General features: G+C 32.5%; 1 protein-coding gene across 3 annotated transcripts; it reads right to left on the bottom strand.

Annotated features, from left to right (window-relative positions):
- Positions 1-2,472: 2,472 nt before the first annotated feature.
- Positions 2,473-16,209, bottom strand: LOC102504718 (amine sulfotransferase). 3 transcript variants are annotated; one of them, XM_006193087.3, is made up of 7 exons: positions 16,057-16,209; positions 14,198-14,348; positions 12,165-12,373; positions 8,512-8,638; positions 7,551-7,645; positions 4,613-4,799; positions 2,473-3,240 (listed from the first exon to the last, which is right to left on the bottom strand). In XM_006193087.3, the coding sequence occupies exons 2-7, from the start codon at positions 14,337-14,339 to the stop codon at positions 3,119-3,121; spliced, it is 882 nt and encodes a 293-aa protein (XP_006193149.2). In that variant the 5' UTR covers positions 14,340-14,348; positions 16,057-16,209; the 3' UTR covers positions 2,473-3,118. The 3 variants fall into 3 exon arrangements, with proteins under 3 accessions (XP_006193149.2, XP_014421834.2, XP_032340646.1); XM_014566348.2 differs by having other exon boundaries at positions 16,042-16,185; XM_032484755.1 differs by lacking the exon at positions 16,057-16,209 and adding an exon at positions 15,543-15,596.
- Positions 16,210-16,732: the final 523 nt, after the last annotated feature.

Below are 16,732 nucleotides of genomic sequence, written 5' to 3'. Positions count from 1 at the left end.
AAAGTCTCCAATTATTATTACAATGATTGCTGACTTATATTTGGATATATTTATCATGCATCGGAAGTAATCAGCACTATGTTACCTTGCTGAGTCTAGTTTGGCCCCAGAACCTACCAAATAGATGTGGTTTAAAGTGGCAATTATTTAATTGAGTTGTAGAATATTGTTTTAGAATCCTGAGGTTGCTGTGACAAAATTCCACTATGCAGATGGCTCAAAAAAACAGAAATTTTGTCTCACAGTTCTGGAGACTTTAAATGCAAAATCAAGATGTCAACAGGGCCACACTTCCTCTGAAACCTGCAGGAGAGAATCTTTCCTTGACTCTTCTACATTCTCGCATTTATTGCAATATTGGCATTCTTTGGCTTAAAGATGCATTACTCCAAACTCAGCCTCTGTCATCACATGAGTATATTTACCCAGTGTCTATTTTCTCTTATGAGGACACAAAACTAATGCTGAGACTGAAACAGCACAAATTTTATTCAATGGCCAGAGAATGGAGAAGCAGGGACTTAATTCATAAATCAGCTACTCATGGGGAGGGGATGGTGATCAAGGCAAGATTTTAAAGGTGAGATTAATGAGGCAGAGTAGATTCTAGGATTCTCCAGCCATTTTCTGTCTCAGTGGATCTCCCAGCAGGGGCTCCCCAGGAAAAGGGTCTGAATGTATGGACCTTCTCTTCCCTACAGATTCCTCCCAGGGCACCAATCCTGACCTGAGGCCTTTATTTTTTTCCATCCTACCTGGTTATGTGGAGATCTTTCTTGCGTCTTTTGCTGTGTAAGAGATCTTCTGTCAATTTCCTGTTAGTTTTCTGTGAGAAGTATTCCACATGTAGATGTATTTTTGATGTGTTGGGGGGGGGGTGCTCCACATCTTACTCCTCCATCTCGAGCCCCATCCCTCTAATACTCTCTTTTAATGTCCTTTTCAAGGACCTTAGCATCAATGATTACCTTCTAAAACATAGTTAGTAACAAATACTAATGTTGTAAAGATTTTTGGATAAATAAAGATGGATCCATCTGATACTTTAAAGACTGCACCACTCAGTTTCCCTCAATGGAATATTAATTTGAATTCAACACCAGCTTATGTTTGTTGTTGTTTGAACTGAAGTCAATTGGATATAGTGTACTACTACCACCCTTTGAACCAAAGCCAGTCTTCAGAGACGAGGGAGTGAAGAATGTATCCTTTGCATGAAGAAAACAGAGAAGAGACTATTCATCTCTAAGGCAAGACAGAGGGGAAAAAAAAAGGTTGAAAAGATGTGTGTCTCTGACTGCTTCATACTTTTTGGTTCTAGTTGTTCAGGAAGTTCATAAAATTAATTTCTAGTGTTTGGTGAATCATTTTTATAAACCATCCTGTTTTGCATAAGCTGTTTAGATGTAGATTATTGTTATCTGCAACAAAGTGCTTGTCTAAGATGCAAGGAGAAAGAGTTTCAAATGAAGAAAAAACCCCAGATTCATGTTCTCCACAAAGGTGTAAATCGATTTTTTAACCTGTGCAATAAAAATAACCCAATATCATGGAAAGGGAAATGTATGTTAGTTAGAAAAAAGGAATACAGTGAAGGCAAAATTTTAGTTGTAAAGAATTCAATTAATTGAATAAGAGTTCAGAAGTTTTCAAAAATAAAATTATGAGATTATAGGATGTAACTATTTTAAGACTTTTGATTCTGTTTCAAAATTGCTATAAATAATATTTGAACTGAATGCCATTTCCACAACTTATATGAGAAAATGTGATTCATCTTACTCTCTCTAACAACGAGCATTCTCCAGTTTTTAAATTTTGCTTATTATAAATCAATGCTTTGACTTTTCTATGAACTGCAAGCTTTTTGTTTGCATGGTCTTATAAATGTTTTCATGTTTATGAATTAGTCACAAATGTTATTAATATATGACAAAATAAAGGAAAAAATCACAAATTACACATACAGAGCCTGATGAATATTAATAAAGTGACTGCACCTATGGAATCAGCACTAAGATTAAAAACCAGAATATGCGCACAACCTCAAGAATTCTCTCAGTTGCCTGACGGGTTACTACACCACTCACCAAAGTAACCACTCTCCTTCTAAACCCATAGATCAAATTTACCTACTTTTAAACTTGTGTAATAACTCATGCAGTAAGTGTCTGCCTTTCTTTCCCAATAAGTAGCATATTTCTGAGATGCATGTACATTTCCCATGTAGTTGTAATTCATACATCCTTACTGATATGTATAGTGTTTCCATGTATGTGTGCCACAATTTACTTACTTACCTTACTGCACATGAACACTGAGTTCTTTCCATTTGTTGATTGTCATGGAAAGTGGTGCCTTGAAATGTTTGATTTTAAATTTACTAGACTTTTTCTTTCAATTTTATTCCACTGGTTTATGCTTCACAAGTTTCCCCCCATTTGGGAATTATGATCAGATTCACCTATATTCTTCTAGTTATTCAAAGAGACTTTATTTTAAATATTTAACTATTATACACAAAATTAGTTATTGACTCACTTATTATGGATACATATGGAATTAGTTAATGAGTTATATATTATAGATACAATTTTTTTTATTCAAGTAGTTACCTGATTGAACCATCAGATGATTTATCCACCTTTGAAACTTTGATCTTTAGTGTAAACATTGTGCTGTGGTAAATTATTTAACAGATTTTTCTGTTTCACGTGATTTCTCTATTTATTTGACATAAACATTGATATAAAACCAAATAATTAAAATTTAATTAGAAGAATGAAAGGATTTTAATGTTTGATTGATCCTAAATTTATTTGTAGATAAGAAAAAAATACACACTGCTGAAGACTTTCTCAAGATACTTACAACTCATATTACATCCTTTCTTTCTTTCACTTTACAGGATAACAATGTAGAGTATCTTCCAAATCATTTTAATTTTTGAAATTTCAAAATTTCATCAAACTCATGTCAATCAATCTAAGGAGTTTACTCATTTTGTTTATTAATAAAGTTTTATAATTAACATTTGTAAGAAAAACACAAATTAGTACACATATTAAAATATGCTCTCTAACTAATTGATTTTTATAAGATACTTTTTGCATTGGTTCTACTCCTCATTTGTATCCCAGATGAACTTCAAGGGAAAATCTTTCATTTTCCTATGGAATATTCTGTCAAATCTTTCATTTTGGTCCACAGTCAAGTGATGTTTCCAGTCTCCAATGGTACCTAGTGGGACAAGCACATGAATAACACCTGGGTAAGATGATGTCAGGGCAAATGTTTCCTCCAACACAATTTAATCTCATCTCCAAGCCAAGCTGAATATCTGTTAGTTCTCCATGGGGTTTTGATACCTTTCCTTATACAAGGGTGAGCTAAGAAACAAACTTAGGATGTAGCAACAGAAATAATAGAGTTATAGTCTTGATCCTTATCTGTTAGACTTCTACCACCAATGCCCATTAAAGGATAACCTTCCTTTAAAAGGAAAAACCAAACTAAGATATATGTGGAAATTAAAATATTGAAATACATTTTACTAAACTCCAGGCACTGTATTTGACAAATTACATCTATCATGTAATATAATTTGTAACAACCCTTTAGGATAAGTATTTATTCTCAAAATTGAAAATATGAAACAAAGATTATTAAGTAATAAAGTCAAAATCACAGAGGGTGCCCAACTGTCATTGTTACAGTTTTACCTGATTGAAGTTTGAAACCAACATTAAGCCCATTTTAAAATAAAGATGAACAATTTAACATCTTCACCTATCAAATTCTTCATAATCTTAATTATTGGCAATTGGCACAGTTAGCAAGCTGTTATATACATGAGGAATGCTTTGTTTCTGATCTAGTTGAGCAATGAGAAAAGAAAGGTAATAATAAATGGGACAAAGAAGAACCAGTGATTTTTTAAAACTATCAGTATCTAAGCAATTTCAATAGATCTTTACATAACTAAATTAATCAGTGTCAATCATCATAATGTTAAGTTCTGAATACATTAGAGAATAAAAGATGTACCAGTTATGTTTTAGAATAATGTACATTAAAGGTTAAATTTAAAAATGTTGAGCTTAGGAACACAATCAAAATTTATTGCATGTTGCTGAATAACCATATTCATAGCAGATTGTATTAATGTGTTATAAATCTACTTGTTACAATAAAGAAATGTGTACATGAGTAAATAACAGTAATGCAAATGCCCTCTCTCACACCCAGATACGTTTTAACTTTGAGTATGTTCTAAGAGAAATACAGAAAAGTAAGAGTTGGAGCTCTCTTGGTCCTGTATATCTTTTGCTTTCAGATAAGATTTTACTAACAAATGTTGAAGTGTAAGGGACAAACTAGAAGGAACCTAACATTTAATCATCAGTTTCAAGTGTCAGGCCCTTTACTAAAGGACTGATCTGTTTCCTGATAACACTTTTCAGGGCCATTTTCAATTAAGAGTTTTGTTACTCTCTAGGGACCAAATAGCAATGCTTGGAGAGACATTTGGATGCACTTCTTAATTAGTGTTGGGGCCAACGGCTCGAGGAAACTCTCAACACTTCTGCTTCTTTAAATCGCTGAGCCTCACCTTTGCGCAGGAAATGTCCATCATTTGTTCTTGTCCCAATTTCATGTTTCAAAATTCCATCATAATTAGCTTGTGGGTTATACTTCATGTTCTGAAATGTAGCCTGATTCACAACAGCATCCAGATCCTCTTCACTCAGTTCTTTCTCAAGAAAATGTTTGATTTTAAGCACAGAACTTCTGAGATCCTAGAAGAATTGTGAGTATGAAAAAATGTTAAGCTAAAAGGAATGCAGGAGTTTCAGGCCACATCTTTATCACATTTTGGAAAACTAAAACTGATTGGACTTATTCTAAATCTAAAATAGGACAAGGATATATTCCTTTATTACTCCTTCTATGAAAATGAGTGCTCTTGTTGCCAGCTTTTTTAGAGCTTCCTACTGTTGGATTTTATGAGGTTAGCTCATCTTCATTTTTTTATTTAATCAAAAATTGTAGGATATCTTCTATGTTTCAGGAAATGTGCCAGGTGCTGGGGAATGTTAAGTGATCAATTACGTGATATTTGTCCTTGTTAAGTGTCCACAATTTCCTAATAAAAAGAATAATGACTAATTAAATACGATAAAAAAAGGAAAAAAAAAAACAGGTATAGAAAGTTTCACTGGTGATTTGTAACAAACATTTAAATAATGTTTCTTTATGTAAGAATGTCTTCATCCTCTTCCAAAAACTTAAAGTGGAGGGAATACTTCCAGTTTCATTCAATAACACCAGCATTACCTTATACTCTAGAAAGGAAAACACTACAAGAAAAGGAAACTAAAAACCACTATCACTTTTAAAAGTAAGCTGCAAAATTGGTCAACAAGTTAGCAATAAAACAAATTCAGTCACATAGTGAAAGGATTATACACCGTGACAAAGCTGGATTTATTTCTGGCATGCAAAGATGATTGACATAATTAATGAAAATTAATGAATGAGATACCATGTTTGCAGATGAAGGAAAAGCAAATACATAACCGTCTCATTTGATGCAGGAAAAGCATTTGACAATATCCAACACTTTTCATGATAAAATAACACCCAACAAACTGAGAATAGACGGAAACTACCTCTGCATAAAAAGGCCATATATCAAATATATCAAAGACTCAAAGATTTTCCCCTAAGATCAGGAACTAGGCACAGATGCCCATCCTCATCCCTTTTATTCAGCATGGTACTGGAAGTTCTAGCCAAAACAATTAGGCAAGAAAAATAAATAAAAGGCATCCAAATTGGAAAAGATGTAAAATTATCTCTGTTCACAGACAACGTGATTTCATACATAGAAAACCATAAAGATCCCACAAAAAATCTGTTAGAACTAATAAACAAGTTGAGCAAATTTGCATGATACAAAACTAATATACAAAATCAGTTGTATTTCTATCCACTAACAGTGAACAATCCAAAAAGTCAATCAACAAAATAACTCCATCTGCAATTGCATCAAAAAGAATAAAATAATTAGGAATAAGCCTAACCTAGAAGGTGAAAGCTTTGTGTATTGAAAACTACAAAATATTGCTAAAAATATTTTAAAAGACACAAATAATTGTAAAACCAATCTCATAATCTTCTCCTCTGAGATTCAGTGTTACCTAAACACCTTCATGAATGATCCCATTATCAACACAGATCTATGAACCAGAATAAAGGAAGCATCCTTAATACTTCTCTATCATTTTTCCCATATATGATCCCTTTCCTTTTGACCTTAAACATATGTCTTAATATGCTACCTTCTCACCATTCTCAAAGATACCACTCTAATCCAAAGCGTCATTAATTTTCAGTCTGTTACCACACTGGTATCTAACTAGTTTGCCTATATTCACTACTATCATTTTCAATCCACAGATGGGAATATTTTCTGAAAATTGTAATTGTACCACTGATTTCCTTCTTACTGCTCTTAGGATGAAAGAAATCACCACCGTTTATTAAATAAATGTATAATAAAAGTCTACAGACCTTGAACACTCTGGCTCGTATATACCTCTCTCTCTTAATCTTTTAATACTTTGCCTTACCTTTCTTCTTGCTTCATTCTTCAAAGATGTCATGCACTTTAACCTCTCAGGAAATTGCACATTCTTTTTCCTTGCATTAGAATTTTCTTTTTGCTCTCTCCTTTTCTTAATTCATTAGCTTGCAGATTTCACATTACTTTTTTCAGAAAACATTGCCTATCAACTTTGATAGTACCAGATCCTCTTATTCCACCTAATCATATCATATCTGCAGTTTTTCTTAATAATACTTATCATAGTTTTAATTGTATATACTTGCTTGGGAACACCTGTCTTCCTTGCTAGATGATGAGATCTATGAATTAAAGGTTCAGTCCTCTTTTTCTCATAATTTAGTGCCTGTCACATATTAGGCATTCAATAATTTTTGAAGAAATAAGTGAATAAATTCCATCTTAGGGAATGAACATGTCAATCAGAGATTACAAAATAGTGCAATTTAATGTGTTTTGTGGTTTATGCAACATTTTAAGACAGCTTTAATTGGATGACAAAGAGTAAACATTATGTGATTTCACAGGAAAGCTAGGTTTCAAGACTTTCTTTCAAAAATAAGACTAACTTGCAACCTAGGACACACATTCACCTCTGCTAATTAGCCACATCTTAGTGGTGTCTCATCCCCGTGGTCCCCAGTGCCCTTTCTCTCTTAAACTATGGGTGTTCTACACAACTGAGTTTGCCTTTATTACTACATGAGAAGGAATCACCAATGATGAGTGTGTACTGTGAGAAGAGAGCCCTGAGGAAGACAAGTAATGAATGGATTGGCAAAAAAAAAAAAAACCCAGCCCCACAAAAGCAGCCTGAAATGTAGTTAAGTACAAAGAGAACTAGGAGAATGTGGTTCATTGAAACCAAGATAAGAAAAGTTTTCAAAAAAGTAATGAAAAATTAATAACCTTCTTCTCTTACCTTGTTCATCTCCTCATACATCATGAACAGAATATTGAAGTCGTGTCTGTGCTCATACCAGCCTCTGACATGATCAAACCAAAGGCTTCCTACCACTGTGGAAAATGAATAAATAATAAGGTAAAGATGTTGCATTTATAATATAGCAAACTATAGTATGGTTTTTCTGCTTGAAGATCATCAGAAAGCAAATTAAGCTCCAAACCACTGGACATCTATAGTATCTTTAAAAACTGGTCTTGTGGGAAACAATTAAACTATTTTGATAGAAACTTACCTTTGAGAGTTACTCTATGTCTGTAGGAAAGCAGTGATACAGAGCAGAGAATCCCAAAGGACTAATTTTGAAGACTTCTTTAAGGTTAGCCACTTACTTTTCCTACTTCTTCCTCCTGAAGACATGTCTTTATTTCTCCTATTATTGTCTATTTAAAGATCTGTGGATAACAACTTTATTTACCTACAACAAGACAGTCCTGAATATAAACTTCTAAGTGTGTGAGAGCCCTGATTCCACATTCCACAAGCCTCTTGCATCGGTCTATCCTTCTCAGTGTTAGAATGAGACTTCCACAGTTGTCTTACAAGGCCTACCCCAGAGCTATGATAAAAACTACACCCACCTAGATATTTAGCTACCCTGGACCCCATGTATCTAGTTTTGGATCTAGCTAAGTTAAATTGCTAGACCTTTTGTGGTTCTTTTATTCTCCTGCCAAAATTTTTCTTAGACAGTATGCTTTTGCAACCTTGACAATCCCCAGAGTTGTCCTGGTGAAAAAAAAAAAAGCCATTGGGTGGCAGATTAAGTAGACAGACAACAGTGACCACTTGTGTGCATTCCACCTTCTATGATTACCCTTCTCCATCTCCATAAAATATCTTCCCTGGGTTTGAGAATTTGGCTAAATGGCAACGTTGACTTATAAACATTTTGCTTGACAAATAAATTCATAGTTACCTTTTCCTTCTAGAAACCTTTCCATGAATTGCTCCATGTTATCTGAAGCTTCTAATGTAACCAAGTAATTTGAAAAATGAAAGTATGAGGTCAAAACATCCTTAGGGTTTCTGTAGATATAAATTATCTGCAGGGAAAATAATGAAACAATTTGAACAATTCTTGTTTATCCTTACAGTTTTTAAAATACCAACTTAGTATTTCATTATATGAATGAAAATATTTTTTAATCCAGGTTGCTACTCATGGAAACTAAGTTGTTCCCAAGTTTTTGCTATCAAAAAGACTGCTGCATTCTATGTCTACGAGTCTATTTCTGTTTTGTATTTATGCTTTGTTTGTGGGTTTTTTTGTTTTTTTTTTTTTTTAGATTCCACATATGAGTGATCTCATATGGTATTTTTCTTTCTCTTTCTGGCTTTCTTCACTTAGAATGACATTCTCCAGAAGCATCCATGTTGATGCAAATGGTGTTATGTTGTCGTTGCCAAGGGGGCGGAGGGTGGGAAGGGATAGACTGGGATTTCAAAATTGTAGAATAGATAAACAAGATTATACTGTATAGCACAGGGAAATATATACAAGATCTAATGGTAGCTCATGGAGAAAAAAATATGACAATGAAAATATGTATGTTCATGTATAACTGAAAAATTGTGCTCTACACTGGAATTTGATACAACATTGCAAAATGATTATAAATCAATAAAAAAAAGTTAAAAAAAAAAAAAGAGAGATAACCTGAAAAAAAAAAGACTGCTGCAATAAATAACTTTATTCTTATGACTTTTCACTTGTGGAAGCATTTAGAACTGATTGCTAAAAGTGAAATTGTTTAATGTAAGTTGATTAAATTTGAAAATTACCTACATAGAAGATGTTTACCTCTTGTGAGCAGTAACTGATGTTTGATATCCAGACAAACTAGCATTGGAGATCAGTGAAAAAAGGAAAACCTATTTAACAGTCCATATAGAAAATAAATAATAGTCCATATAGGAAAAAAAAAAGGGGGAATAAAATGTATTTTTACCTCACACATGTATAAAAGCACATATACGAATGGATTAACAATTTACATTTGAAAGCAAAACTTTGACACCCAAAAAAATAAAGACTATATTTCTGGTCTTCGGTAAAAAAACTACATACTAAATAAGAAAAACATTCTTATATAGAAATACATAAAAATGTATCAGTTGGAGTTCATTAAAATTAACAATGCTCTTAGTTAAACTATACCATATTATTACAAAAATCAAGAAAATATAAGAGGTGCAACACAGATACCAATAATAGATTAGTATCTAGAATTTTATATATATGTATGTACACACATATATATTTGTAACATACAACAAATCACTAAGAAAAAGACAAACAACATAATAACTTTTGCCAAAAAATTGGCAAAGGTTACAATTATTTCATTGAATAAGAAATAATTAAGGACAATAAACATATCAGAAATGGCTTAATTTCATCATTGATTAAATAAATGTAAACTAAGATCAAGTTAGGATAGCATTTTATAATAACCAAATTGATAAAAATTAAGAAGTTTGATTGGAAAAATTACTAAGAGAAAAATAGAAATTCATACACTACTGGTTTCAGCATTTATGCTGCAATTGCTTGGTTTAAAAAAAATTGCATAATCATATATAGTTGAATGTTTTTGTACTTTGTGTCTTTGGAATTCTATTCTTGGGTGTAAACTCTAGGGAAGTTCGTGCTCATGTACACTAGGGAACATAATTATGTTCAGAGCAGCATGTGTTATGATAACAAAATATTGGAATAGCCTAAGTATTCAATGAGGGGAAAGTATAGATCTTGTAGAATTACATAACATGCAAAATTATACAGTAGTCAAAAGTAACACTGAAAATCAAGAACGAGAAAAGGCATGTGTCAAAACCTCAGGGAAAGAGAAAACAAGCAATAATATATAGTTAAGTAGAATTTAAAGCCAAATGATTCGCTAGGACAACATATAATTTGTTTGCAATGACCAGCAGTATAGGAGACTATATACTGAATTACTTAATAGAAAAATGTAAATAGCACAAATTCTAGAAAGTCTGTAAAGATTTCAATTTAGCAACAACCATAATGAGAGATTTACACAGTTATCTTTAGACATTAGTATAAAATGATTAACATAATTAATTTACAACATTATTTAACCAAATTTATTTTATATATGTTTCTGTTAGTGTCCCAAGTAGAGAATATACATCATTTTTTATTGTAGTTATGAAATGTATTGAAAAATTGATCATGTAATTGGCCATAAAACTTCTTAATGAATTTCAAAAATTAGAACTCTTACTATATCCTTACCTAGTGATAATTTCATAATAAGAATAATCAACATGGAAAAAAATTTTTAATTTTATAAACATTTAAAAATATTTTATTTGGAAATAAAAATTATTCAGAATAATTTGGGCCAAGCAGCAAATTAAAACTGAAAAGATAGTTTATATATTTATATACTAACAACATTATTCTCATAGCAATAGTGAAAAAGACAGTAATCATTTTAAAATGTCAATATTATAGAAATAAATATTGGACATCGATCATTATAGCACTTAATTAAATATGACAAAAATATATTCAAACAAAATATGAGGAAATATTAATTAAAATAAGAGGAGAAATCACTAAAGTAAAAAATCATTAAATTATTTTTTAAAATAAAGTAGTTTTTTGAACCCCCCCAAAATGATAAAAAACTGTTGATATCCTGAAAAATATACAAAGGAAAGGATACACAGTTTTCCATCACTACCAATAAATGAAAAAGACGTAATCACAGAATTCAATATCTTGTAGTAACTTATGGTTAAAAAGAATATGAAAATGAATATATGTATGTTCCTATATGACTGGAGTATTGTGCTGTACACCAGAGACTGACACAACATTGTAAACTGACTATACTTCAATAACAATATATTAAGAAAAGCAGTAGGGAAAGACTAAGTAATTACATCATATTTGAGTCAATTAGCCAACCCCCTTAACAAATATCATACAATGGTCATATTCAAGTCACCTGCAGTATTAGATATAATGTATAATTAAGTGTAAAAAATAAAGATTCAAAGTTATTTAGAAAAAACCTGAAAGTATTTGCACAATCTTTCTGGCTGGGAAGTGTTTATATAGCAAGACTCAAGAGCAAGAAACTATGAAGGAAAGATTGATTTGTTGGTTACATGAAATGGAAACATTCAACAAGTTTTAAAGGTAAACTATTAATTGGGACGATATTTGCAATAAAAAAGTGAGAAAATCTATAAGAATGTTTATTGCAATATAGTTTGTACATTTTCTATAACTTACCTGTTCATCATTACACGATCAATATATATAGCCATACAATAAAATCCTACTAAATCATTAAAAAGAATGGAATTTTAAGTGGTGACAAAATAATTTTTGCTATACATCATATAATTACACTGCAAACAATGTGTGTGAGATCCCAATTCATGTATATACTTATAATTTCATAATACTTTTAATGTGTAAAGTAGGATCAGAAAAATTATAATAAACACATTTGAAAGGATATGGATGAATGGGACTGGAGAGCAGTATTTACAGAAATCATTTTTGTTTGTATTTCTGTGACATACTTTAGCCTTTTTGTTCTTGAGATCTTTTGGTGCTAAATAATATGGGATGTGAGAACTGAAGAGGCGAGGAGATGGTCTCTTGAGATAGTCCATCTTGTGCATATTGTATTCCAGGAAGGGGACTCTGTCAATTGTTTCCACAGTTTCAGCTCTGTTACGATGACCCTCAAAATAAATTGAGCTTAATATCTGCTGAGTCCATATGGTACCTGTAAAAATAAATAATCTTGTTTTCAACCCTAAATTAATTTTTAAAAATATATGTCAATTATCATGCCACACATCTCAAAATATTTGGAGATTTTTATTTCTTTTTACCACCCTGAAGGTGCCAATAAACTTGTCCAAAATTTTTGTTTGTATGTATTTTGCATTAAAATTAGTAAACATGAAATCAAGGACTCAGTTTTTTTTACTCTGAAGAGCTGTGGTGTTTCACAGTAGTAGTGATTGAGATTAACCTTTCAACTCCTTTTCTCTCCTGTATTTCAAGTAAAGTCTGTTTTCACAATTTCCTCTGACCACCTCTGTTTCTCCTTCCTTAGTTACTTTTCTGAGAATTTTGCCTTTTAGAATTATAGACAAATTAAGAGCTCAAGTCCTCTTTCACTTTTTTTTTGTTAACTTATTGTGTAGTATAGGTCTTCCCATACAATGTTGCATAACAGAGGTAGGCATTCTTGTCTCGTTCCTAATTTTAAATGTAATATTTTAACTGTGTCACTGTTGCACATGATATTTGTTGGTAGTTTTGGGTACATTCTGTTTATCAAGTTAAGGAAATTCCCTTTTCTCCTTAGTTTGCTAATGATTTCTATTATGAAAAGCTGCTGAATGTTATTGAATGCTTGTTCCTAACTATTGAGATGATATGATAGGCTTTCTCTTATACTCCAGTAATATGGTTGAACTACATTAATAAATCTTTAAACAAATCTTGACTCTTGAAATAAACCCACCCTAGTCATAGAGTATTTTTTAAACATTGCTTGATTTATTTTGATTTAGAATTTTTGCATCTATATTCATGAATACTATCAATGCCCTGAGAGGACGTGAAATGTCAAAATCTTGCAAATGTCACTACTAAACTGACTTATCTACATGACAGATTTGATACAGTTTTTAGTGAATTCTGGGGAAACTCACTAATCTCTCCCAAGTTGAGCAAGAACCCAGCAGACGGGGCTGAGGATTGGTGAGTGTTTTCCAAATACTTGGGCAAAATTAAGGGTAAAGGAAAAACTGTTTTATGGACTACAGTGCTTGAACTCAAACTAAGCAAACTGAGATGCCACTGACAACTAAGGGAGAAAAAAAAAATGAGATATGTTGATAAGTCTGGCAGAGGGGAAGAATCTAAGGGTAAAGGAATGTGTTACTAATTTAGGGAAAGTAAATAAGGTCACGGATTTCAAAGTAGATGGTAAAGGGAAAAACTGGAGCACTTTCATAAAAATCAGAAATAATTGTATTTCTATTAAAGACTTAGATTCCAGTGTATCTTTGAGACAGTTATCCACTCCGTACAATATTGCCTCAATACACCAGTCATCTTATGTTCTAAAAAGTGTTAATATAAAAAATAAGTTGATTTGGGAATGTCATGTTGAGAGCAATTTGTTTTCATCAAATTTATTTTATTATTATATGGAAATACAAAGCAATTAGAATACTTAGAAGTCATATTCTGAATTAGTTCTGGCTGAGATATGCTGCTAACAAAAATCCTACTGAGTTTTTAAATATATTTTCTTTCATTCTCAGACCAAGTCTATAGGTCAGAATTTACCAAATATTTCTTATTGACTCAGTATTTGGTTTCTTCATAACTGCTAACAGAAATGACAATATAAGCATTTCAAATGACTTTATATCATAGATTTGAGATTTATTTAACCTCTCTTCTGATCCTCAAAGTTTGACTAATAATAGGCTGGGCTGCTGTCAGTGTCTGGAAAGAGGCACACTGTACACATGTATGACAAGATCAGCGTGAAGAATAAAACAGGTGGCCCACTCCTCAGACTTACCAGATTTTGGATATGTAATTATGAAGACATCATCATCTCTAATTTCAAAGTCATCTAGATGCTCCAGAAAATCAACATCAGCCGAAGAACCTTCAAAGTAATAGCCTTTATATTTCAATAATTTTACATCTGTGTTGTCCATAATTATTACCTACAAGTAAAAACAAATATAACACTTTACAAGTTCTTGGTATTTTACAATAAGGACTAAGACTTCCTGAGTGTTCAGTATGTGCCAAGCACCGTGTAAATGTCATATGTTTATCAATTCATTTACCATACTAGCCACCTAACGTGTTACATCATTTAATCTTCCTATTACCCAATGTGTCTAGAGGTACTGTTATCACCATTGTTTAAAGATGAGGAAATTTAGGGACAAGATGTTCAGCAAACTGTTAAAGATTTCCCAACTAGCAGAGCTGTAAGATTTGATGCCAGACTATGTGGCCAGAGTCCATGATTTTAAACTCTTTTCCACAGTTTCTTATATTTTATATTTTTGATCTATACATTGTAGATGACTTCATTAGTGTCTTCTTTTCTCTTTTCTCTCGTTTTTAGATTCCACATATGATTGATATCATACGGTATTTTTCTTTCTCTTTCTGGTTTACTTCACTTAGAATGACAATCTCTGAGTCCATCCATGTTGCTGCAAATGGCATTATTTTATTCTTTTTTTATCCCTGAGTAGTATTCTATTGTATAAATATACCATAATTTCTTTACCTAGTCACTGTCGATGGACATTTAGGTTGCTTCCATATCTTGGCTACTGTATATAGTGTTGCTATGAACATCAGGGTACATGTGCTTTTTTGAATTAGAATTTCCTCCAGATAAATGCCCAGGAGTGGGACTGCTGGGTCATATGGTAAGTCTACTTATCGTTTTTTGAGGAATTTCCATACTGTCTTCCACAATGGCTGCACCAAATTACATTCCCACCAGCAGTGTAGGAGGGTCCCCTTTTCTCCATACCCTCTCCAGCACTTATTTGTGGGCTTTTTAATGATGGCCATTCTTACTGAGGTATCTACAATGAGTGATACCTCATTTTAGTTTTGATCTGCAGAGGAATCTATTCCTAAACGTTAAATGGATGAGGGAATCCCAGAAGTTCTAATAATGTTAGATTTAGAACCAGCATATATTTCAGTTATGTAATTTTTAAAAATTTCTCTGCACACCAAGAAAATAAATCTGTTAAAAAGTTGCCACTATGGCTTTGTTGAAATTGCATGGTCAAGAAACAACATTTATTTCTTCCAAACAATCTAACTCACTTGATCAATAGAGGAAGGCAAAAGTTAGCGTTTTCCTGAGTAAGAGAAAAAATCACCTGTATTAGAATAACCTGGGAGTCTGGATAACCTTTCATGTTGTAGGCCCTATTTCAGACTGGTAGAATCAGAATTTATGTCACCCCAGACACCTTTTAAAAATCAGCAAGTCCACAAACTCTGAATGTTGAGAAAAGTTGAAAGAGTGTCAGGCAGCCCTCTTGAACATTCTGAACATCATTCCTTCTTTGCTGTTTATAGTTTAGTCTGTCTTGCACAATCTCAGGAGAAAGAGAATTAAAAGAGCTGTTTGTCACAGAAACAAGAGAAAAAGAGTGGGATCTGGGGTGGATTCAAACAGGATCTCAGCATTGTCAAGAGATATACTGTATCTTTTTTTTTATTAATAAAGGAGAAAGTGACTGTAAAGAGAAAGGACATCTTGTTTCTCCTTATTCTTGCACCAAATTCCAGAAGACAAAACAGAAAACTGAGGAGAAAAACATAATACATTTGTATGCTGAATAGAGGGGGAAAGCTGAAAGCGGCCAAGCCTACCCTTTCACTACTCACTGTTACAGATGCACTGATGAAGCAAAATCCGCTTCTGATTTAATTAGGGATGGTAGGGGTTGGTGTGCTGCTGAGGAAGAAATAGTCTGTGAAGAATTTGTCTTGACCAATGAGTGCTGTTCCATGGCTTTGGCAGGTAGATCAGTTTGGACAAATTGAGTAAGATTATGATAACATTAGAAAAGAACATCATGTTATTCAGAAACAGCAAAGTAATCAAAACCGTTGGCAATACTCAAGAGAGCATTATGTAACGAGTAGGCATGTTTACGTAATGTTGACAAGTAAAGAACACACAAAAAAGGATGTATTTGAAAACTGTAAAGGCAACTTTGTTGGTCATGAAATTTTTATTAAAATCTTTTCCAACCTATCTCAGAGAGCTGGTGTGCATTTTTCATTTCTTTATTTGTAACATCTTATGTAAAACTGGCTATGCCTATGGAAGTTTCCAAGGGTCTTATAAACTCACTGAGTGTTGAAATTCATTTTTCAAAATGCTCAGAGTTGTCCATCCCCTAAATGATGCCCTTTCACTCTATTTTTGAGACATTATGGAAGATTCAGCCTATATTTTCTGTATTCTACACAATGAGCATTTGTCTCAAATCTGTACTAACATCTCTTGGGAGTTCTCATTCATTCTTCAGTTACCTAACCCACATAAGCTCTTCTT

The sequence above is a fragment of the Camelus ferus genome, chromosome 8 (assembly GCF_009834535.1).
Source record: "Camelus ferus isolate YT-003-E chromosome 8, BCGSAC_Cfer_1.0, whole genome shotgun sequence".
Taxonomy (NCBI): Eukaryota; Metazoa; Chordata; class Mammalia; order Artiodactyla; family Camelidae; genus Camelus; species Camelus ferus.
Note: the sequence above shows the minus strand (reverse complement) of the source record. Positions and strands in the feature narration are given on the sequence as shown.

Bases quoted from the DNA above. Each gene is read 5' to 3' on its own strand.
- LOC102504718 (XM_032484755.1), bottom strand. From the start codon at position 15,581: ATGAAAGGTTATCCAGACTCCCAGGTTATTCTAATACAG. The intron at 8,639-12,164 runs GTATGTCACAGA...TTTTCCCTGCAG, and splicing joins TCAAGAACAAAAAGGCTAAA to ATAATTTATATCTACAGAAA. The intron at 4,800-7,550 runs GTAAGAGAAGAA...CAATTCTTCTAG, and splicing joins TGTATGAGGAGATGAACAAG to GATCTCAGAAGTTCTGTGCT.